Raw genomic sequence first — 25,495 nt, forward strand, 5'->3', positions numbered from 1 at the left:
TGTATGTAATATGTGTGCTTTTTTATGTAGGGCGTTTTATTTCAAAAATAAATCTAATCATGGTGCACTGAGGTATTAGAGGCACACAACTTCTAAGTACCGTAACTTTCCTTTCAGCCTACACATGATTGATAAAGTTTTAGAGGCAAATTCATCAGCTTGCTGGCAAAATACCTGCTCCATTGTTCTGCGACTGTCCCTTTGAAGATGGTTGTGCTACAGATTCTTCACTCCTTATAAAGAGAAAAGAGAACAAATCATTAATAAAGTTCTCAGGACAACAGATGGCAGATCGAATGCTTTAAAAGGTAGCCTTTCGCTCAATTCATGCTACCCAAACCACAGGTAGCATGAATCAGAGTCTGGCTGCACAATAGCAGCCAGGTAATTTTTAATCTTAAACACCCTGGCATTGCAGGGAAAACAAAACTTGAGCAGCCAACTGGATAGCATAGTCTGATATGAGAGAGCCCTGTTAATGACCTGGAGTGAAGGGGGTAGAAGCCAGCCAGGGGTGGCACCGGAACAGTCACGTATCCCCCTAAAATTCCGGTCCAGAGCGTTTCAGGAAGAAACATTCCTGACTGCAACCAGGTTCAGATTCCTGCTGCCCGTGGTTTGGACAGTATGAATCGAATGACAGGTTCCCCTTAATTCACTAATAAAAAATGCAAATAAAAATGACAGTGAATGTTCCTTGTTTCATGTACAAGCTGCCTGTTATCTGCGTTTTTGGTAAAATATAAAAAACTACCCATTTCATTGTACTGTTTTTTTGGGGGGGGTGTCCCCCTCACCCCAACACTCAGTCTATATTCACACATGTTGCAAAACTGAAAATGAAAAAAAATTATAGCTATAACCCAGATTGCTGAAAAAAATCAATAGGTATACACCTGGACAATATAGAGGAATACCTGCCATCATGTAAGCTGAAATGCTGTTAAAATGACTCTTATATCTTACACAATTTATATTGCAATCTTTTGTATTAGCCTTCTCATGGATGTGTGTGAATTAATGAACAAGATGCCATGTGATAACGGCAGACAGCATCAACACAAGCATTAGTCTCCCAAGAGCAGACACCAGCAAGGTACATCACAAGATCATTGAGAAGCACATGTTGTGAGAGGCGGAAGGAGCGCAGGCATCAGATTCTATTAATACTCTCCTAACATCTAAATGATCACACCGACATGGTGACAAAAAAGCAATTCTAACCAAGTAGTCACTAGAAGAGCACCAGTTGCCTAAAAAGAAAGTGAAAACACAATAATTAAGCAGCATCAGTGACTGGAATGTATTGATTATTGGATGTGTCTCAATTCCAAATCTTCAGGAGCACACTACTCTCTTGCCTTTTGTCTTCCTTGCTTGCCAGTGGCGGTATGTTCGCGATGACTGACCGCAACATAGTGTCACGCTGTCTCTGTATACTCGAGGTAGGGGGCCTAAGCTGACCCTAAGCTGGGGCCCTGACTAATCCCTCAACCTGGAGGTACTGTTAAAGGTACAGAGGTCCAGGCCGCCAGCGTAACCCCTACCTCCTGAGGATCCCTGCACCTAAGTAATCTAGTCCTGAGAAGGACCCCGATCACAACAAAAGGGGACAAGTAATAATATGCCCACACACAGTACTTAGATGAACGAGACAGTACAAGGGAAAAACCAAAACCACCTTGCATACAAAAACTACACAACTACAACAGAGGGAACACCAACGGGAAAGGAGATAAATGATAAAGCGAGGAAGGGAAAAAACACTCCAAATACACTTATCTCTGAAACTCCAAATACCACGATCCGCTCTGTTAGTCTGCATGAAATGCTTTCACCGACACTTCCCTAACAGACCAGCAGGCATTTGAAGGAGTCTCACTACAGCAGCATTGATTGCAGCTGGGCGAGGCTGGACCTCGTCTAGCACAGAGAGAGAGAGAATTAACTCCCTCACTGCCGAAAAACACAAAGCACCAAAAAGTCAGCTGCGAGAAGTCAGGCTGTGTAATCGTGACGATCTTCGTGGCGACACACCCGTGACACATAGCATGGTTGTCAGGGCTGTGGAGTCGGTAAGCCAAACCTCCGACTCCTCAATTTCCATGACACCGACTCCACGACTCCCTCATACATGGCTCATGTTTAAGTGATAAGTTTACTGTAGCACAGAGTCATCTCAGCTAAAAGCCTAGACCCTTAGATCAGGAATAGGACAGACATTTATAGGACATTTCATTCATAACTTTCCAGAATTCTTATGAAAAAATATTCCCCACAAACGGTATTGAACTACTGTACCCAATTTATTACATATTTTAGAAGTCGGTCCATTTTATACTGATTCCACCAAAATGGACACAGACTCCGACTCCACAGCCCTGATGGTTGTGCCACTGTTCTGCACTGTGCGCAATCCCCGTGCTGCAAGCAGAGATAGCTTTGCCTCTATTGCAGACCTGGGCAAAGTGCTGTTCCAGTCTGGCCCGACAGACAGCCGAAGGGCTGAAACAGTGGCCCATAAGCCGCACAGTTCCCTCATCCTCCCGCCACCGCTATCCGCATTTTCAAACCCTACTTCCACCAATCAACATGTGAGATGGCTGACTCGATGACGTCATTTCATCGTGTTAGCTGTGCACTGCAGAGAGTCAATGCATCGGAGCAGAGGCAGAGCACCGGTGGAACAAGAGTGAGGAGAGTTTGTGGTGGCTTCCATGTTAAAGAGATGTTTTCATGTATATATGGGAGGTTACGTGGGGCTCATACGATATATAGGGGGATATCAGCACACTTAATTTTGCTCAATATTAAGTGATACAATTAATATTAACCACTTTACTCCCAAGCCTGTTTTCATCTTCATGACCAGGCCAAATGTTACAATTCTGACCAGTGTCACTTTATGAGGTAATAACTCTGGAACGCTTCAACGGATCCCACTGATTCGGAGATTGTTTTTTTTTGTGACATATTGTACTTCAGGATAGTGGCAACATTTGTTCGATATTATTTGCGCTTATTTGTGAAAAAAAAAATGGAAATTTGGCTTTTTTTTTTTGTTAGGAAGGTATTAAATGTTGACCAGCGGGGCGTGACTTGGCTGGACATGTGAGCGGTCACAGGACACATCAGCTCGGGAGCAATAGCCTGTAAAAGTCTCCACTGGGCCCTAAATAGTAATAAAACCAGAGATAACATCTCCCTCTGAGCTCCTGTAACCATCGGTGCACAACAGAGGAGTTTTTTCATGGCTGGGAAAGCAGGCAGAAGGCAAAGTGAGGTGACTGCAGGAGCAGACAGACAATCTCAAGATGGCGCCGAGAAACTGAAGCTTTCCACATCCCCAGATGCACCAGGCAAGTCTACTTCCATGAACGCTGCAGTTAAACTAGCTAGTTATGCTAGGACAAACAGAGCAGCCCCCTTGAGTAATACAGTGCACGCACAGATGAAGGGGATGGCTAATCGCTTCTCTGCTCTCCCAGGAGAATGTGACAATACAGATAATACCGACACCTCAGATAACAGCATGCAGCTTCGGCTAGAGGTTAAAGGCCCCGTCAAACATAAAAAGATCGCTAGCGAGATCGTTGATACGTCACGGTTTTTGAGACGCAATAGCGATCTCGCTAGCGATCTCGTTATGTCTGACAGGTAGCAACGATCAAGCCCCTGCTGTGAGATCGCTGATCGTTACAAAGCTTCTTGGACCAATCCTGGGTCGTTGCGCTCCCGCTGGGCAGTGTGCATCGCTGTATTTGACACCTTATCAACGACCTCGTTAACGATTCAGAACTGAGACAGGTAGGCGTGCATAAATTGGACTTTTCCGCGCCCCTCGTCCCCGATTGGTGGTCGCTACAGCGTTCTCATTTTCCGCCGTGCATAAAGAAGGCAACAGAATAGCGATTCAATCTTTTGTTTCTGACCTCGTGCTGGATTGCAGATCCTAGCAGAATTCTCCGGGCTGTTGATATCCGTTCATTCGACTGAGTCCTGATTTTGCAGATCATTGTAGCGACCAAGACCGCCCAATCAGAACGCAGTAGCGTCCACCAATCGGAGATGAGGGGGCGCGGAAAAGTAATTTTATGCACGCCTTTGTGACACAGTACAGTCCCTATTAAGGTGTGGATCACTGAAATAGCTGCTGTGTGAAAGCGTCCCAACGACCGCCAAGAAGTTCTGCATGTTTGACAGCTCCCCAGCGATCCCAAAACCGTGACGTAATAAAGATCTCGCTAGCGATCTCGTTATGTGTGACGGGGCCTTAACCCCTTCAGCACTCTTTCAACCCAGCAGACAGAAGAGCCTACAATTAAGGATGTTTTCATGGTTGTTACACAGTATGGATCTGTCCTGTCCTCACTTAGTAATCAAATGGGTGAGATTAAGGAAGAACTTTCCTATATGAGACAGGGGCTGCAGAAAGTAACAGATTGCACCACAGCAGCGGAGAGGAGAATTAGTGATTTGGAGGATAAACAGCCTCAAATTATCAGTGACAATCGCAGACATGACCAACAGATCCTGGCATTGCTAGCTAAAACTGACGATCTGGAGAACAGACTCAGGCGGAATAATATAAGGGTAATTGGCATCCCTGAAAAAACCAAGAGCAATAACCCTACTGAGTATTTTGAGAAATGGCTGCTCTCCCTGTTTGGGGCAGAACACCTGACCCCTCTATTTGCTGTGGAAAGGGCGCACAGAGTTCCTACTCGGCTGTTACCCGAAGCCCCGCCGCGGCCAGTCCTATTGAAGCTGCTCCACTATAAGGACCGTGACGGCATCCTTAAGGCAGCTCGTGATAAAGGGGACATCTCCGTCAACGGCCAAAAGGTGTCCTTTTTCCCTGACTACTCCATTGAAGTGTCAAAACGTAGGGCAGGGCACAATTTGTGGATGTGAAACGCCGGCTATGCCAGCTACAAATACCATACTCCATGCTTTACCCGGCAAAACTCAGAGTGGACGCCCTGGGAGGGACCTCCTTTTTTGAAAATCCTAAGGAAGCCCTCCGCTGGCTTGATCTAAATGAACAGCAACTTCGCCAGAACCCACAACGTTGAATGAAGACGTATAACTTAAGTCATGTGCCATCAGAAGATATCTGATTGACTGTTGGAGTCATAATTCTTACTAAGTAATCCACGGCCCAGTGGAAAATGGATATTCTGTCTATTATCCTAAAATGGCAGGCTCCCAAGAAACGTTTATTTTTCTCTTTTAATAGGTTGCTCGCTTGCTTCATGTGCGGATGCGAGTTGGACTGGTACCCCCATCCATCTGATTTTTCTGGATGGATCGGTATTTTTCTGTTTGTATGTTTTTGTAAGTTGTATGTTTATAGATTGTGCTGCGCAGTTCTGCCACCCGTATGGATTACAGTGATCTTGTATGGAAAAGGGGATATTATCATAACCTTATATTTGGGAAAAGGAATTATGTTAACGCTTGTTATACGCATCCTGTCCATCCCCTATGCGTTATATCCTAATGGCTAACCAAGTAAAATTCCTTTCTTGGAACGTGAGAGGGTTGGGAGACCTCTTAAAGAGGACGGCTGTCATGGAATATATACGGGGAAATTCACCAGCAGTGGTATATCTGCAGGAAACGCATCTAGAAAAAAGTAATATAGCGGCCCTGAAGCGTTCATGGATCAGCCATAGTTTTCATTCTACCTTTTCAAGTTACTCGAGGGGCGTCAGTATTTTAGTACATAGATCTATCCCTTTTGAATTGATATCCGCTAAGGTGGATGAGGAGGGCAGATTCATTGGGATTCATTGTAGAATATTCACCAAAGAATTATTACTAGTGGCAGTCTACATTCCCCCTCCCTATAATAATATCATTATGAAGGAAATTACGTCACTCATAGACAAAGTACCGGGGGTCCCTGTGCTATGCATGGGAGATTTTAACAATATTGTACACCCATACTGGGATAGATTCAGATCAGACACAGCTACAGAGGCTTACACCATAACGAAGTTTGGTGAGCTCCTGTCAAGAGTTATCCTTGACTGATATATGGAGTCTTAAATATCCCAAAACACAACAATTCTCCTGCTACTCTAAATCATATAACACCCTCTCCCGCATAGATTTAGTACTGGGAATAGAACACATTCTCCCTTTAGTGGAAAGGGTGGAATATTTACCTAGAGTACTGTCGGACCACTCACCCCTGATGATGAGCCTATGTCTTTTGCCCAGATTGGAAGCTACCCTTACTAGATGGTCCGTGAATCCCTTTTGGTTGCAAATAATAGACACAAATTTGATTACATCAGCTCTTCAAAACTATTTTATAGAAAATAACGGCTCTGTGATGCAGAACTCACTATGGGACGCTATGAAGGCCTGTCTGAGGGGAGTCTTGATACAAGCGATAAATAGATCCAAGACTAAAACTAACCAATTTGGGGAATTCTTGCAAGACAGGGTTAGACTCACGGAAAATAAATTTGTCCAATAAGGTAGAGGAGGACCTAATGACCTGGAAAGAGGCGCAGGAGGCATACTCCACACACATTTACTGGCTATGATTGCAAGGGCTCAAATAGGGACATCCTTTATAGGCGCTTTAAAAAATAAGGAAGGTGCAATGGTTAATCAGCCAGATCAAATATCAAATACTTTCAGAGAATTTTATCAGGACTTATACAGAACCAAAACACGATTTAGCAGAGAACAAATCCTGACTTATTTGGAGGGGATTGATCTTCGAGCTATCTCTGAAGCAGATAAAAAATACTTAAATAGTCCCCTGCAATTAGAGGAGTTACAAATGGCCACAGCTTCAAAGGCCAATTATAAATCACCAGGGTTGGACGGGTTCCCTATGGAAATATACAAAAAATGTGGGGATATATTACTACCTCAATTGCTGTGCACCTTCCAGGAGGCAGCCAAGGAAGGCATTCTGCCCCTCTCAATGAGAGAAGCAGTTATTGTAGTGATACCCAAACCGGGTAAGGATCCATTGCTCCCCGAATCCTATAGGCCTATATCCCTGCTACCTACGGACATTAAAATGATAGCAAAAGTTCTGGCCTCCAGGTTAAATAACATAATATCTAATGTTATACATCAGACTTGGGCAAAGTGCGGCCCGCGGGCCACATTCGGCCCTCTGGCTGTTCCAGTCCGGCCCGTGGACCAAGACTGCCAAGGGGCTGATAACAGTGGCCCACGGGCCGCACTATGCCCTTCCCAGCTCACACACATGCCGTCACTGCCCGCCGTCACCGCTGTCTCAATCCGCGGTCTCAATCCGCTGTGAATGCATTGGTGGAGGAGGGGCCGCTACCTCGCTCTTCCATCAATCAGCATTAGAAACAGCTGACGCGATGGCGTCAGCCTGTGCACTGCGGAGAGTCAGTGCTTCTCAGACAGGAGCGCCAGGGGAACAGGGAGTGAGGTAAGTATATGCTGGACATACGGGGGGCTTTAATGATGGACGAAGGGGGGGGCTTTAATGCTGGACACAGGGGGGGTACTCTCAGGCTGAACACAGGGGGGCTCTCATGCTGGACACAGGTGGGCTCTCATGCTGGACACAGGTGGGCTCTCATGCTGGACACAGGGGGGCTGTCATGCTGGACACAGGGGGGGCTGTCATGCTGGACACAGGGGGGGCTGTCAGGCTGGACACAGGGGGGGCTGTCAGGCTGGACACAGGGGGGGCTGTCAGGCTGGACACTGGGGGGGGCTGTCAGGCTGGACACTGGGGAGGGCTGTCAGGCTGGACACTGGGGAGGGCTGTCATGCTGGACACTGGGGAGGCTCTTGGGCTCTCATACTGGACACTGGGGAGGCTCTTGGGCTCTCATACTGGACATGAGGGGGCTGTGTGAGGCTCATGCTGGACATGAGGGGGCTGTGTGGGGCTCATGCTGGACACGGGAGGGATGTGTGGGGCTCATGCTGGCCACGGGGGGGCTGTGTGGGGCTCATGCTGGACATGGGGGGGCTGTGTGGGGCTCATGCTGGACATGGGGGGGCTGTGTGGGGCTCATGCTGGACACAGTGGGGCTGTGTGGGGATCATGCTGGACACGGGTTGGCTGTGTGGGGCTCATGCTGGCCTTGTGGGGCTGTGTGGGGCTCATAATGGACATGGGGGGCTGTGTAGGGCTCATGCTGTATATAGAGAGGCTGTGTGGGGGCTCAAGCTGTATATAGGGGGATGTCAGCACACTTAATTCTGCTCAATATTAAGTTACACAATTCATATTTGTGTAATCATTAATAATAATAATTAGAATTAATATGTTAATATTAATATTGAGCATAATTAATTTCAGCCTATTGGTTCGGCCCTCCCCAACAGTCACAGTCTCTCATGTGGCCCCTCGGGAAAATTAATTGCCCACCCCTGTTATACATAGTCATCAATCGGGCTTTATGCCAGCTAGGTCTACAGCCGTTAATATCCGTAGACTATTTCTTAATTTTCAGCTGCCAGTGGACAATACAGGAGACAGGGTTATTTGCTCGCTAGACGCTGCTAAAGAATTTGACTCTGTTGAACAGGAATATCTATGGGTAGTTTTGGAGAAATTTGGTATGGGCGCTGGATTTATTTCATGGATCAAGCTACTATATGAGAGGCCATTGGCACGATTAAGGGTAAATGGGCATCTTACTTCAGCCTTTGAACTGGGGAGGGGTACCCGGCAGGGCTGCCCGTTGTCCCCTTTACTGTTCGCACTAGCCATTGAACCACTAGCTGCGGCTATCAGGATGCACCCTGGCATAATGGGATTTCGCAGAGGGAATATAGAGGAGAAAATTAAGCTTTATGCTGACGATGCACTACTATTTTTAGCGGAAGCCTCCAAAACATTATCTGTAGCTATGGAGACAATTGAGAAGTTTGGGAAATTTTCAGGCTTCGTGATTAATTGGACTAAGTCAGTACTGCTTCCAATAGATAATGGGAACATTAATGCACCTCACTATACTGACTCGGGCTTACAAGTGGTCAATGAATTTAAATATTTTGGTATTAATGTAACATCTAAAGTAACTGACTATGAGAAGCTAAACCTCAACCCAATACTGGCCAGATTCAAGTGTAAACTGGACATGTGGTCTAAATTGCCACTGTCAGTGGTGGGCCGCACTAACTTGGTCAAGATGATCTGGATGCCACAATTGCTATATGTATTGCATAATTCTCCAATATGGCTTCCCCAGAGATATTTCCTTAAAGTAAACAGCATGTTCAGGGACTTAATCTGTGGAAAACAAGCTCCAAGAATTAAACTGGAAACTTTGCAAAGAGATAAAACAATGGGTGGCTTTGCTGTCCCAAATCCGTGGGTTTATTATATGGCAGCTCAGCTCCAGCACATTCGTGGGTGGGACGACCCTGGAGGGGGAGGGGGGCTCAACGTTTTCTACTCCAATCACATTTTAAATCACTCAGACTCTATGAAGCATTGGAGGCTCACAAATTTAAGACACCCTCTTGTAGAACCCCAACTACGCTGTTAATACACAAACTTTGGTAGGCAGTGAGGAAATTACAGGGGATACAAGGGATCTCACAATTTACATCACTGTGGGAAACGCCATGGCTCCCTAACCTATATAAATTGGAAGGGTTTAAAAATTGGAGTCTAAAAGGACTAGATAGATTCACTCATGTTTTAGTGGGAGATTCACTCAAGGAGTTTTCACAGATACAAAATGAATATGGACTGCCCAACACCGAATTTTATAAGTACCTTCAGTTACGACATGCATATCAGGCAGAGAGTCTTGTCCTAAATAATGGAGTTCCTCAAAATGCTATAATACAGAGAATGGCTAGCTCACATAATTCTGGGGGGCTAATCTCATTGCTTTATAGGGGTCTGCTGGACCTGGTATTTGCAAAACACCCCACAAGATCAAAAGAAAAATGGGAGGGCTTGATAGGCCCTATTGAAGAGGGGCTGTGGTCTGAAATACTGGAAAGAGTTCCCCAGTTATCTCTGAGTGAGTCCCATAGATTCTCCCACTTACAGGTGCTGCACCAGTCATATAGAGCACCCCAATTTCTCCACGATATAGGGCTTCGACCAGACTCCCTATGTGCTAGATGTAAAACATACCCGGCTAACATGCTTCATATGATGTGGACCTGCCCTGCTCTGGAAAACTTCCGGAGGGATGTAATAGCGATCATTGATAGAACATACTCAGTCGATTCAGATCCCTCACCATTAGTATGTATACTGGGATATATAAAAGATCTGAGCACTGACGAACATGGCAAAATAGCGGTGGCACGCATGTTATACATGGCCAGGAAACTAATAGCCCAACATTGGTTATCACAGCAGGCGCCCACGGTGACAGAATTTATAAATAAGATTAATTGGTTATTAAGTCTGGAAAAAAGTATATATCTGAAAAGGAAGGCCATCTCTAAATTTGAAAAAATATGGGCTCCATGGATTGACGGCTTCGGCCTAGCATCCAGAGAACTGCATAGATTTCAACTTGGTCTGCTATGATTGATGTATAGATTACTTGACAGGTGCAAAATCCTACATTGGGCTGCTTTAGACATGTATATAACTGCTCCAAAGCAAGAGTTAGATACCCCTTAATACAATTGTGACTATTCATACTGTAAGATTGTTAATTTGCTGTGGACAGAACTGTGGAACATTTAACTCAAAATGTTTTGTTTGAAAGGGCGATGTGTTGTGGGGGGGGAAGGATAGAATAGGGACTGGGTCCCTTCTTTGGTTGGGTTGTTTTATTTGTTTTACTGTTGTGTTACAAAAAAAGTTTTAACAATAAAAAATATTTGGATTTAAAAAAAATGTTGACCAGCGATTTCTAATTTTTCCAACAAAATTTACAAAACCAAATGTGATGTGGTCCCTAAAAAAAAAAAATGAAGTGACTTTGAGGGACCTATATGACAGAAAATACCCAAAAATGACACCATTCTAAAATCTGCACCCCTCAAGGTGCTCAAAACAACATTCAAGAAGTTTATTAACCCTTCAGGTGCTTCTTAGGAATTTTTGCAATGTTGAAGGAAAGATATAACATTTCACTTTTTTTCTTCAAAAATTTACTTTAGACCCAAATTTCTTTATTTTCACAAGGGCAATAGGAGAAAATGAAGATGCAGATACCCCATATGTGGGGGAAAACTACTGTTTGGGCGCATGACAGGGCTTGGAAGGAAAGGAGAGCCATTTGATTTTTTGAACGCAAAATTTGCTAGAATCATTAGCGTACTAGACCCCTCAAGGAATGTATATAGTTGTGTGGTGAGCACCTTGAATGCCCCTGAGGTGCCAGAACAGCAGAAACCCCCTATATGTGACCTCATTACACCCCCCCAATAAATTCATCTAGGGGTGCAGTCATCATATTGACACATGTGCCCCATAGAATTATATACCATTGGGCGGTGAAGAATGAATAATTATATTTTTATCCTTAAAATGTTGTTTTAGCCTCAAGTTTTTAATTTTTCTAAGGGCAAATAGGAAATAAATGAACCTCAGTTTGTTGTAAAAATTTCTCCCTTATGCGCCAATACCCTACATGTAATCAGGAAATACTTTTCAGGCACACTGCAAAGCTTAGAAGTGAAGGAGCGCCATATTATAGTGAAGATTTTACTGTTATGGTTTGCGGGTACCATGACCCACTGGAAGAGCCCCTGAGGTAGCAGAACCCCTCATAAGTGTCCCCATTTTACGAACTACACCTCTTAATGAACTCATCTAAGGATGCAGTGATCATATTGACACCACATGTGTGACACAGAATTTTATACCATTGGGCAGTGAAGAAAAAACTAATTACATTTTTACCACCAAAATGTTGTTTTAGCCCCAGATTTTACACTTTTTACATGGGGAAGTGGGTAAAAATGGCACCAAAATTTGTCCCACAATTTCTGCTGAATGTGCAAATACCCCATATGTGGCTGCACAGTACTGCTTAGCCATACGGCGAGACTCGGGAGGGACGGAGCGCTATTTGCCTCCTGGAGCACAGATTTTCCTAGAATAGTTTGCAAACTCCATATACAGAGACCCTAAGTGCTAGAAGAGCAGGAACTCCCCCCTCAAGTGACCCCATTTTGGAAATTATACCCCTTTGGGAATTTATCTACAGGTGTAAATGAGGATTTTGACTCCATAGGTGTCTTCCAGAAACAAGTAGTAGTGGATGTTGCCAAGTGAAAATTGCAAATTCCCGTTGTAGTGACTAGTACGTTGTAGTGACCAGCCCATTCTTCTGGAGACATGCACTCGTAAATTAGGCGGGATCTCATAGCTACAGAAATGCCAAACATGTGGACGCTAAATGTGGTTTAAGCACACTGGGGCTCAGAAGGGAGGGGGGCATTTGAATTTGGGAACGCAGAATTTGCTGAAATTCTTTGGGGGGGTGAGGAGCCATTTCACTCTTCCAGAGCCTTTCTGCTACCAGTAACGGTGAAGCCCCCTATATTTCCATTGACAGGTGATGGACCTTAGTGGGGGGCTTTTTTTGTGGACTGATTTTCATAACATTTTGGATCACATTTATCCTGCACTCTACACTGAGCACTTATATCGGGGTTTATCTCGGTATATCTCCGAGTGACGTGATTCAGATGAAACCCCCCCGAGGGATGCATTCACTATAATGAGGCAGCAGAGTTACTCTGGACTCTGTGTGGCCTCTGTTCAGTGTTGTCCTTTTGAGAAGTACACAAAACTGTGGCAGACGGCATTTTTATGCACACCTAAAAAGACAGACACCACCAGATCATAGACCAGACGATGTCCACAGTGCCTCCATCTGCCTCACTACAGGGAGTCTTCCGCCGGGAGTTCCGTCTACATCACATATTTCAGAGTTTTACACAGAAACCCAGGTGTAAGTGCTCAGCGCAAGATAAATGTGAGCAGAGTTTTACTGCGATCGATCTTTGGCGGGCAGAATGAACAAATCAACAGCAGGTAAAGAATTGGTTTTATTTTCTTTTTATGCCATTCCTTGTGCGGTATAAGTGATTAGACGACTATTCTTTGGGTCGGTGCGATACCAGATTTATATCGGTTTTTAATGTTTGGCAGTTGTCACACGAAAAGACACTTATTGCATTGCCATATTTTGAGAGCTAAAATTTTTCCATATATCTGCCGATGGAGTCATGTGAGGGCTTGTTTTTGGCGGGATGAGCTGACGTTTATATTGGCACCATTTTTGGGCACATGACATTTTTTGATCGCTTTCCATTACGATTTTTGGGAGGCAGAATTTATATATTTATAAATATATAAATTCTGCCTAACCAAAAATCGTAATGGAAAGCGATCAAATATATATATATTTTACAAATTTTTTTTATTTATTTTTTTTAAATGACACTTTTTTTTTTACTTAGTCCCACAATGGCAGGGTTCCCCAACTCCAGTCCTCAAGGCCCACCAACAGGTCATGTTTTCAGGATTTCCTTAGTATTACAAAGGTGGTGGAATTATCACCTGAGCAATAGTAAGGAAATCCTGAAAACATGATCTGTTGGTGGGCCTTGAGGACTGGAGTTGGGGAACCCTGCACTATGGGACTTTGACTTTCAGCACTCTGATCGCAGTTATAACACATAGAAATGCAGGAGCATTGCTATGCTTTGTAACGGTCAGTGCTGCAAAGACACAAGTTAGATGATATGCAGGATCTAACTAACTAACTTGGTAGAGCCTGGTGACCCGGATGTCGTCATGATGACATAGGATCACCATGGCAACGATTGGGCCCCCTGTGATGGTGATGATAGCTTCGATCGCAGCATTCAGCGGGTTAAACTGCCGGGAGCAGGCACCCCTCCTGGCAGTGAGTGCTGAGTGTCAGCTGTGAAAATCGCTCGGCGGCGATCGTATGCACAGCTTCTGTGTGCGCAAAATCGCCTGGACGTATCCATACGTCCAAGATCGGTGACTACTTACTGACCTGGATTTATGGATACGTCTGAAGTCGTGAAGGGGTTAATATAAGATAAGTAAAATTAATATATTAAATATAGAGCAGAATTAATTTCAGCCTATTGGTCCGGCCCTACACAACAGTCAGTGTCTCTCATGTGGCCCCTTGGGAATATTAATTGCCCACCCCAGCTCCATAGCACTGGAGGATTGCAGGTATACAGAATCTGGCGAAATCCAGCTATCGGGCTAGCCACACTGACCATAGGCAGCTAGTGTCTGGATAGGACTCCCTGTTCTAAGCATGCTCTACGATCTGTGCAGAGACCCCTGTGCAGGGAAGGGGAAGAGAAGATGTGATCCACAACTACTGTCAGTGTGTTATCTGCCTCCAACTTTGTAACAGAGGTAATACCGGTCACGGTAATCCTGCCTGTGATAAGGAGATGACTGTGGAGACCATCTCTACAAAACTGCAGTAATAAGGGTATTCTAGAGTTTAATAGCCAGAAAAACAGCAATATTTAAAAAGTTATATTTAATACGAACAATAACATGGAAAATGTAAAAAAGAACCGTGCCAAAAATTACAATGTTTAATATATTTATTAAATATTGAGTACTCAATTTTGATTATTTTTCTAATGTTTAAACATAAAAGTTACCAACAAAAATATGGCGATTCCTACTTGAGACTCTTACTATACTGTAACCGTTGGACAGGTACTCATGAATACTCTAGCTGTATACAATTATACATTTAGGTTTTCCAACTCTCTAGATCATTTTACTGTATGTGCTACTTAATTTCAGCCATCATTCAATCTTGCAGGAAATGCAGCCATATTTACAGAAGTAGTCAGTGGAAGTTCTAAATTTCCATACTACATAAACCCATTAAGATATATGTGCACGTAGCGTTTTTGCTGCACCAAAAACCAGAGTGTTGCCAGGAAAAAAACACTGTAAAATACACAATATTACACTTTTTAGCGCTTTTTCTTCCCTTCACTTGAACGGGGGAAAGAATTGACAAAAAATACACAGCAGCTCAAAAAACGCAATGAAAAAAAAAATGAAGAGTGAATGACATTGGAAAAAAAACGCACTGTATTATAAAATGCAATATTTTTGTCAGAAACGTGTAGAAAAATGCTGCAAAAAGGTCTCGTGTAAACATACCCATATTTATTTATCATCTTATTTATATACCCTTGTATAGGTCATGTAAGATGTATGCATACCCCCACATAATTCATCATATTACATGAGCACTAATAGAGATAGATTAAAAAAATATTTTTTCATGCTTCTCATTATTTCAGGTGATTAAAGAAACTTGAAGGTGGAGGGGGACTTCATGAAAGCCAGTGACTACTAGCAGGCAGCTAGGCTCCCAAGAGCAACATCCAGCAGGGTACATCACAAGCTAATAGAGTAGTACATGTTGTGAGGAAGGCGCGCAGGCACTTCTAACATCTGAATCATTGCACTGACAGTGTGACAAAACAGCGATTATAACCAAATTGCATCTCGTTACATGGAGAGAAGGAAGAAAACGCTGCGTGTACAGAAGAGGCCGATGGCAGCTTTACACAAGAGACTCAAGGTACTTCTTAAAAAAAACTAAAAGCATAAAAAGGTTCATAATTCAATAAAAAAAAAAAAAAAAGGAAATTAGTGCATCAATAAGGTTTGCTCTCTTTAGAGATTTGTCCTTCCTCTCTTCCTGTCTCTCTTTGATGTAGCTCTGATGTCATTAACTCCTCCCTTCTTCCTCATTCACTGTATCAGCCATATTAGAAGCTCATGTGTTTGCAGCCCTGGTTCTGAAAAGTCTTTTTTACCTACTGGATGTGTACATAGCTACAATAATTCAACTGGAAAATAAGCCTTCTTCTGGAGTCTTCATACATACCTCCTGCAGTCGAGTTCAAGCAATCTGATGATATATCTACGCAGCACACTGCAAGGGCCAATACATATGCAGACACTGAGAACATAAGGGCTAAACAGCATTATTGCTAAATAAAATGTACTTACAAAAAATGAAGGCTCTTTGCGCATAAATTGGCCAATTCTTGTATGCCCATCAACCATGACAAGGTAGCCTCCGCATGATGGGTAACCAACCTCCTAAACATGCCTCTCTTGGGCTAGAAGCCTACAAATTTAAATGGGCAGGTAGAAACCAACACTAATTAAAAGCACCCTTGGGCTGATGGGTTTGTTCTTTGCAGCCTAGAATCAGTGTCTCAAGCGCCCTACACTCTCAGCTTAGTTATGGAGTCAGAATATTGCACGTGGCTTCAAAGCTGCTTCTCAGATGGCACATCAGTTAAGGGTATATGCTCATACACCGCCTATTTGATGTGGATTTCTTCTGCATGAAAAAACGCAGACTATGGCAAGAAGAGGATCGCAATAATTTACATGAGCTTTTGGCACATTTTTTTAGTGGGTTTTTTTTTTTTTTGCTGCTAATCCATTTTAATTGTAAAAATGGAGAAAAAAAACAAAAAAAACACCACAGGTGGAAAACACAAAAGGGGAAAAATATATTTTAGAAATCTAATAAACTATAAGGCTATGTGCCCATGATGCAGAAAATTTCTGCAGCGTTTCTGTATGTTCCTGGCAGTCAAAAACGCTTGCGGGTTTCACACGTGTTTTTACATGCGGATTTGACTTGCGTTTTTCAAATGCATTGTGACCTCAAATCCGCATGCAGAAATGCACATATAATGGACATGCTGCCGATTTTTCCGCAAGGAAAATCCGCTGCGGAAAATTTCGCAGCATGGGCACAGAACATGCAGATTTTCATTGGGGATCATTGGGCACGGATTACCAAGCCTTTTGCAAGAGTTTATGCTGCGGAAATTCCGCAGCAAAAACACTTGAAAAACCCATTGTGGGCACACAGCCTTAAATGTTGCTTTTTTTCCGCATGAAAAAAGCACCCTTGCTGTAAAACCTTCATACAACTAGTTTGTCAGGTTTAGTCACATTGACAGTATCCCTCTAATGTCTTTACTTGTGAATGCCAAAATTAAAGGGGTTGTCCGGGCCACCAATACTATATTATGCGGGTACAGGAAACGCCAATACAAGGTAACACAAGGTTCTAGTGCATTATCCACAGGCTACGCATACGGTCATTAGATGATAATGTGAACGCAGCTCAGCAAGTTAATAGCACATACTGTATGCTTCACAATGTAAAGCAAAGTAATATGACTAAAACCAACAAATTCTGGAGACATCACTAATCCCCAATGAACATTTCAGCATGGCTTCCACAAGCAGCTTGTATGTAGATTTTTTGTAACAAGTACTTACTCATGAAAATGGCAGAGCTCTGAAGACCTGTAAGCCGTGCACTGAGACCATATGGCTCCATGCTGCAGGGTTGTACAGCTTCTGTGCACAGCAACAAAGCTTCACATATAAAGAACTATTCTCCCTTAGAAGCAGATTTCTTCCACCATGTCTGAACACAGTTTAATGGAGCCCATATTGATTTACCACCAGTTTAGCAATGTATTTTTGGCCCCACAGATTCTACAGGTGAAGCAGAAGAGTTCAATGCACTTCACTTGCATCCATGTGGCTGAACGTCACATTACATATTTGAACATGTTTGCAGGACATCAGAGTATGGTTTTGCGGCAGGACAAACTTTCACCTTATGAACGGGCTGTGTAACTGAAGTGCTGATTACCCAAGACCCTTAGTCTGCAGTAGCGCTATGTTCCATCTCATATCCTTGTGTTGTTACTGGATGAACAATTGTGCACAAATCAGTTATTAGTTTGAGCATCTGGGACCGCCAACTCCGGTCTCGGTAATTAATAAGTCATTTAGGAAATTGGATAGATTAGAAGAATTTAAAAAAAATGTCTCTGGAAAATATAAGCCTTTATGCCAATAGCAACCAGAGGTCATTATATATTTCTCCAGTGTAACATGGAAGCAACACTCTGGTTACCATGGACATCAAGGTCACTTCATTACAGGATTGCTGCCTAAAGCCGACTACATAATGTTCAACAGCATTTTTCCTACATCAACAATGTTTTTAGCATAGTAATTAAAGTTATATTTTAAATAAATACATATATACACTGCTCAAAAAAAATAAAGGGAACACTTAAACAACAGAATATAACTCCAAGTAAATCAAACTTCTGTGAAATCAAACTGTCCACTTAGGAAGCAACACTGATTGACAATCAATTTCACATGCTGTTGTGCAAATGGAATAGACAATAGATGGAAATTATTGCCAATTATTAAGACACACTCAATAAAGGAGTGGTTCTGCAGGGGGGGACCACAGACCACATCTCAGTACCAATGCTTTCTGGCTGATGTTTCGGTCACTTTTGAATGTTGGTTGTGCTTTCACACTCGTGGTAGCATGAGACGGACTCTACAACCCACAGAAGTTGCTCAGGTAGTGCAGCTCATCCAGGATGGCACATCAATGCGAGCTGTGGCAAGAAGGTTCGCTGTGTCTATCAGCGTAGTGTCCAGAGGCTGGAGGCGCTACCAGGAGACAGGCCAGTACACCAGAAGACGTGGAGGGGGGCCGAAGAAGGGCAACAACCCAGCAGCAGGACCGCTACCTCCGGAGGAGCACTGCCAGAGCCCAGCAAAATGACCTCCAGCAGGCCACAAATGTGCATGTGTCTGCACAAACGGTTAGAAACCGACTCCATGAGGGTGATATGAGGGCCAGACGTCCACAGATGGGGGCTGTGCTCACAGCCCAACACCGTGCAGGACGCTTGGCATTTGTCACAGAACACCAGGATTGGCAAAGTCGCCACTGGCGCCCTGTGCACTTCACAGATGAAAGCAGGTTCACACTGAGCACATGTGACAGATGTGACAGTCTGGAGACGCCGTGGAGAGCGATCTGCTGCCTGCAACATCCTTCAGCATGACCGGTTTGGCAGTGGGTCAGTAATGGTGTGGGGTGGCATTTCTTTGGGGTGGCTACCTCTGGCGAGCCCTCCATGTGCTCGCCAGAGGTAGCCTCACTGCCATTAGGTACCGAGATGAGATCCTCAGACCCCTTGTGAGACCATATGCTGGTGCGGTTGGCCCTGGGTTCCTCCTAATGCAGGACAATGCCAGACCTCATGTGGCTGGAATGTGTCAGCAGTTCCTGCAAGATGAAGGCATTGAAGCTATGGACTGGCCCGCCCGTTCCCCAGACCTGAATCCGATTGAGCACATCTGGGACATCATGTCTCGCTCCATCCACCAACGTCACGTTGCACCACAGACTGTCCAGGAGTTGGCGGATGCTTTAGTCCAGGTCTGGGAGGAGATCCCACAGGAGACCATCCGCAACCTCATCAGGAGCATGCCCAGGCGTTGTAGGGAGGTCATACAGGCACGTGGAGGCCACACACAATACTGAGCCTCATTTTGACTTGTTTTAAGGACATTACATCAAAGTTGGATCAGCCTGTAGTGTGTTTTTCCACTTTAATTTTGCGGTGACTCCAAATCCAGGCCTCCATTGGTTAATAAATTTGATTTCCATTGATGATTTTTGTGTGATTTTGTTGTCAGCACATTCAACTTTGTACAGAACAAAGTATTCAATGAGAATATTTCATTCATTCAGATCTAGGATGTGTTATTTGAGTGTTCCCTTTATTTTTTTGAGCAGTGTACAATAAATATATGAGGTGAAAAATAGTTACAATTGAGCATGTTACAAAAAACACTAAAATGTGAGTCCTTAGTAGTAGAAACCTGTTAAGAGCTCTAATAGGGAGCAAAGTTACACGGCTTTACTTTGTGCTTAGAATTAAAAAATAAACAACTAAATAATAATAAAAAAAATTAAACGAGTTGGATGCGATGACTTTCATAATTTAATGTCGGGTGTACATGGTTAGGCACGGTGTAAACAAAAGAACAAACACATGGTGGCGGTTTGGTGAGCATGGCGGACCTGTCAGGTTCCCTTTAACTTTCAATAGATGGATATGACATCCAGAGTTACAGATCTGTCACTTTTCAAGCAGCCAATATGTGCCAAACATCACCCTTTTCATTTTTTTTAAAGTTGGCAGAAAATATGATCTCGCCCCCCCCCCACCCCCAAAAAAAAACAACCCTCATCTTATCTTTTGGAACTAAAAATGGTAACATATTGGGAACAGTGAATGGAGCTGATCCACAAGACCAGGCCCAGCCTGTAGATAGGGAAGGTATATACAAGAACTAAGATAACAGAGCTTTTACTTATTGAGTGCTTAGAATATTCATTCTTACTATGACGACAAGTAAGATGAATTAGTCACGTTTCTTGACTTATACATAAATACAGGCTCATTAAAAAAAGCTTGAGGACAAAATGTAGGAAGCACTTGTACGGCTCAGACGTCTTCCTATACAATATAGTGCCCAGGGCTACATCTGTAAATGGATAAAAGGGTGAACGAGTCATATTAAATTAAAAACCAGGCAGCATCTGTTACCATCAAGGTTCAGCTGAGGCTGCACTGGAAGCATTAAGGCAAGGAGTTTGTAAAGAAAAAGAATATCACCCTGGCCTTTATGCAGACATTTCAATGTCTATAATAGATTCCCATCATCCTCGAACACATTATTTATCTACACTAGAATACGCCTTCTCCAATAAGCTTGTACAAAGATAAAAAGATGCAGCAGAAGGAATGTGAATAATAGAGATAGAAATGTGATTGAACCCCAAGTAGGACAAAATAAAATTACATCGGACAGTCAGCAAGCAAGAGAAATCAAGAACTAGCTAAAGGCACTTCTTAAAATCATTCCTAAATTGGTTGGCGCCGGGTGCTACACCCCGAGAATCAGTCTTTTTTTAGGTTATTAGACCATTTCTGTTATTAAAGAAACTAATTAAATCTAGATGTTTATAAGAACCAACAGGCATTTGGAAAAGGATGTGTGTTCGGTTGCCGATGGAGCCTCTGCTGATTACAAAAACACTACTCGTGAGAAATAGGTTGAGGAGGTGGAAGCAGGGCTGTGGAGTCGGGAGTCGGTATAAAATGGACCAACGCCGACTCCTAAAATATACAATAAATTGGGTACAGTAGTTCAATGTAGTTTGTGGGGAATATTTTTTCATAAGAATTCGGGAACGTTATGAAATGTCCTATAAATATATTACCTACAACGCACCAAATAGGAGTCATGAAGAGATCCAGGAGTCAATCATTTTGAAAAATAGACAATTTTATTGAACAAAACTCATACAAACACAGTAAATGAACTGGGTCCAATTGAAAACCAGAGCAAGAGGAAAGTACCTCATACAGTTAGAACGAGGTCCAGACAAAGGCTTCAAAAAATGCAGTGCAAATCACATATATGCAGGATGGAAAAGGAAAAAGAGACCAGGAAAGTCACTGGTCATGGGACACTAAATCCCTTACCATGAGCTATGAGTCACGTTTATACATGATTCACACACACTGTTTTTGCGGATCCGTTTTTTGCTGTAAAATGCAGTGTCTCTGGGCATCCCAGCAAAGTCAATGGGTTTCAAGATATGACATTCAGACACATCGTTTTGTGAGGATCCGTTTTTGGGCTCAAAAATGGATCCTCACAAAGAATGAGCGTGTCAGTTTGTTCTGCCTTTTTCTAATCTGCTTTTGCTATTGAAAACATTATCTATGAGCTCAAAAACCTTTCAGGTGATGCGGTTTTTTAAAAAGCATCCTCAAAAAACACAGCAAAAACGCTGTGTGTGAATGTAGCCTTAGATCAGGACTAGAACAGCCATTTATAGGACATTTCATAACTTTCCCAAATGCCTTTGAAAAAATATTCCCCACAAACGGCATTGATCTACAGCACCCAATTTATTATATATTTTAGGAGTCGGAGTCTTTCCATTTTATACACCAAAATGAGCACAGACACCGACTCCACAGCCCTGTTTTCAACAACCCCTTTAAACTACTTCCTGCTCTTAGCTAAATTTTTAGAAGCTTCAGAAAACCTCTTTCACCAAATAAACAAGCACCATAAAATTATGGCAAAGGATCCAGGGCTGTAACCCGGTGCCAAGATTGCTGGAATAGCACAGCTGCTGGGGACTAGCACACCCAGATCAGCTCTGCCACTGACACAGCAGGGGGCCGCTTTCCCCTTTAATTGGGGCTCGTACGGATGCACCAGTTACAGAATTTCAAAGAGAAAAAAAATCCACAGAAAGTCAATGATCTCTTGGGACAGTTTGTGTAAAAAATAAAAACCATGTATAAGACATATGCAAAAAAAATAAAAAAATCGATAACCACACAACTGTACAAACATGGTGAATTCATTTCACAGGTTATATGGTATGAAACACGAACAGTAAAAAAAAATTAAAAAAAAATGAAACAAAATTAGTTTTTCTACATTGCATTGCAAAACATACACATACGTGTGAATTATGGCTGCTGGAGGATGCAAAAACTAAGAAAAGTGGCAAAATTAGTCTTGTCAGACCTGTTCACTATGGGATTGAATTACTCAAAATGGTTTAATATACTGCAAAGATTGCAGTCAATTGGTCGGGCTCGTAGCATTGGGACACCTTGTGATTAGTTTACTGTCAGAGGAAACCTAGAAAACAAGGACTGTCCATTATTAATAAACCAGAAGCCGTTAGGTGTTAAAAGGTAAGCAAGGCTACACAAGTATCCATAACCACTGTAAACCAGAGCACATCAGAAAAACACAAAGTATATTGTGCCCAAAAATAACTTTATTATTAAATAAAATAGTACAATGACAAATATATTCATTTGGAAACATGATGCTGCCATGATATGTGGAGACATAACCAAATACACCCAACAAGTCCTGCGCAAGACGTGCTAATATAAAGCAAGAAGGCAGTGTGGATTTCCAAATACTTCCCCATAAGTTGCCTTAAAGGGGTTGTCCGGTCCAAAATGATAAGTCTGCAGACACTCTGACTTCTGAATCCCCCCAGCGCAGGCACTGTGCGCTGCAGGGATTCGACGGTTTCTGAGCCAGGACCGGTGAGTATGTATGCATTATACTGTACCTATTCCCAGCCAGAGCCCATCTAGTAGGCACGGCCTCGCTCCATAGACTTGTATTGGGCGAGGCCATGCCCACTAGTGGGCCATGTCCACTGGATGGCCATGTCACTAGACTGGACAGACCTCGCTCAATACAAGTGTATGGAATGAGGCAACGCCCACTGGACGGGCTCTGGCCGGGAGTAGGTATAATGCATACATACCCGCCGGTCCTGGCTCAGAAACCAGTGAATCCCTGCAGCGCAGAGTGCGGGCGCTGGGGGGATTCATAAGTTGCAGAGTCACTGCAGACTTATTTTGAACCGGACAACCCATTTAACCAAACTGCCGAACAGCTGCTAATAAATGGATAATAAAGCACTCACAGCTATGTAGCTGTAGGGATGTTCCAGCTGCCCCATCACGTTTTGCCCTTCCAAGTATCCATATAATAAGCCTTTTTAACCTCTTTATTAAGAGGAAGGGATTAAGAGTAAAATGTCAGTCTTTGCGGATGACGCCAAACTATGTAGGATATTAAAATCTGACCTTGACATTACAATATTACAAAACAATCTGGATAAGATGACTGAATGGGCAAACACTTGGCAGATGAGGTTGAATGTAGATAAATGTAGAGTAATGCACCTAGGACGGAGTAATCCTATTGCTGCATATACATTAAATGGGAGTATACACAGGACTACAGAACAGGAGAAAGATTTGGGTATTCTGGTTACAAGTAAGCTGAGCAGCAGCACTCAATGTCAAGCAGCAGCTGCAAAAGCTAACAAGATTTTAGGGTGTATAAAAAGATAAAATCCTGTGATCCCAATGTGTGGTCAATACAAAGGACTGGCACCTGAATTATTAATATTAAGGACTAGGGGGCACTCATTACAGGTGGAAGAAAGGCGATTCTTTACAGTCAGAATGTGGAATGACCTACTACAAGAGGTACTAATGGCAGACACTAACCGCTTTATAAAAAAAAAGGGCTGGTTGATTTCCTTAATACACATAACATTGTGGGTTACATATAATTTAGTGACAAAGAATTTATAATTGGTGGAGAAAGGATGAACAAAGACCTAGGTCCATCACGTTCAACCTATGCAACTATATCAATAGCTATCAGTGTAATAAATTCTACTATGTTTAGCAAAAAATGCAGAGCAGTTGGGAATATTGGATAAAAATAAAATAGCCAATATTCCAAAACAATAGAACAATAAGTAAGGAAAATTGTGAGACACGGATTATATTGCACACTGGGAAAGAAATATACTTTCACCTATAATGCCTCAATGGGGTGTTCCCATCTTTGAGATTTAGGACATATCCAAGGTATAATTTTTAATAACAATGAATAGGTTTGATTAGCTGAAACTGTAAATATCATACAAGGGGAATTATCCAGCTGCTATGTAGGTGAACAAATATTTAGTTCTAACAAATGAGAAGCTGCATAGGCTTTGTAAATTATATATATTTGTGTTGAACAAAAAGGGACAGATGGAAAAGAAGTTCCCATAAATCAGGTTCTCTGACGATCATGTGACAAACAATAGAATATGGAAGTGTGAAGTGTACAGCTGAAGTCAAAGCAGGTGATCAGTAGGCATACATCTCATCTGTCCCTGTGGAAAACCGCGCAGTCAGCCAAGTTATTAGCTAGCAGATTATTTTTGCAGCTGATGTCTGACGGGGCTTTGCTGGAGAGATTACGTATACGGTGATAACTATTGGATTTGTTGTCTTCTTTACTCATAGCTCCTGATGGTGACAATAAGTAGCATTGTGTTACTTTCATTGTACATCTCCTACTTTAACCAGTATTGAGAAAATTTAAAGGGGTTGTTTACTTGGACAACCACTTCTGAATCCCTTTGTTTTGCCCAGTAATAGAACGCCACTTGTACTCACCTCCGAAGCCAGCACTTTGTTATGTCACGCGAGCCCTGCAGCCAATCAGTGTTCTCTTCACGCTTCAATCCTTTGGACAAATTCAAGACATCTAGAGGAAGTGAGAGCAGCTGATGTGCTCTCCCCTCATCCGGATGTCCACTACGACTGTTGGAGAACGGAGCAGAGCTAGTATTGATTGGCCACAAGGATCAGTACAGCCCCTGTAGAGCCAGTTTCGACACTGCTGTAAGGCACTGACACCGGAGGCGGCAAATAGAAGAGGAACAAACATACAGATTAAGCAGTGGTTGTCAGCGTAGTGGACAACCCCTTTCAGTTATCTTCCCTGTACGACTACTTTAAGATCATGGTTATTGGGTTGATAAAGAAATACATTTCTCAACAGTATGAAACCATGATCTATGCCAATCCGTGCCACTGTAGCATCGGCGTCTCTGCCCCGTTCTAGGCAGAGACACCGTCCCTCTCACCTCCCCGCTCCTGGCGCGGCGTCCTCCAGCGCTGCTCTCCCCGCTGCTTCCGGCGCGCGCTCCTTCCCCGGCACTGTGCTTAGGGC

General features: G+C 43.1%; 1 protein-coding gene across 5 annotated transcripts in view; it reads right to left on the reverse strand.

Annotated features, from left to right (window-relative positions):
• GRAMD4 (GRAM domain containing 4) overlaps window positions 1-25,495 on the reverse strand; it is a 136,884-nt gene that overhangs the window by 50,059 nt on the left and 61,330 nt on the right. For all 5 annotated transcript variants that reach the window (XM_073652145.1, XM_073652146.1, XM_073652144.1 and 2 more), the window contains one exon: window positions 175-233. In XM_073652145.1, coding sequence (XP_073508246.1) covers window positions 175-233 — 59 coding nt within the window. The remainder of the gene's footprint in view (window positions 1-174; window positions 234-25,495) is intronic.

Source organism: Phyllobates terribilis, unplaced genomic scaffold (genome assembly GCF_046119375.1).
Source record: "Phyllobates terribilis strain yellow unplaced genomic scaffold, ASM4611937v1 Scaffold_11__3_contigs__length_659146591, whole genome shotgun sequence".
Taxonomy (NCBI): Eukaryota; Metazoa; Chordata; class Amphibia; order Anura; family Dendrobatidae; genus Phyllobates; species Phyllobates terribilis.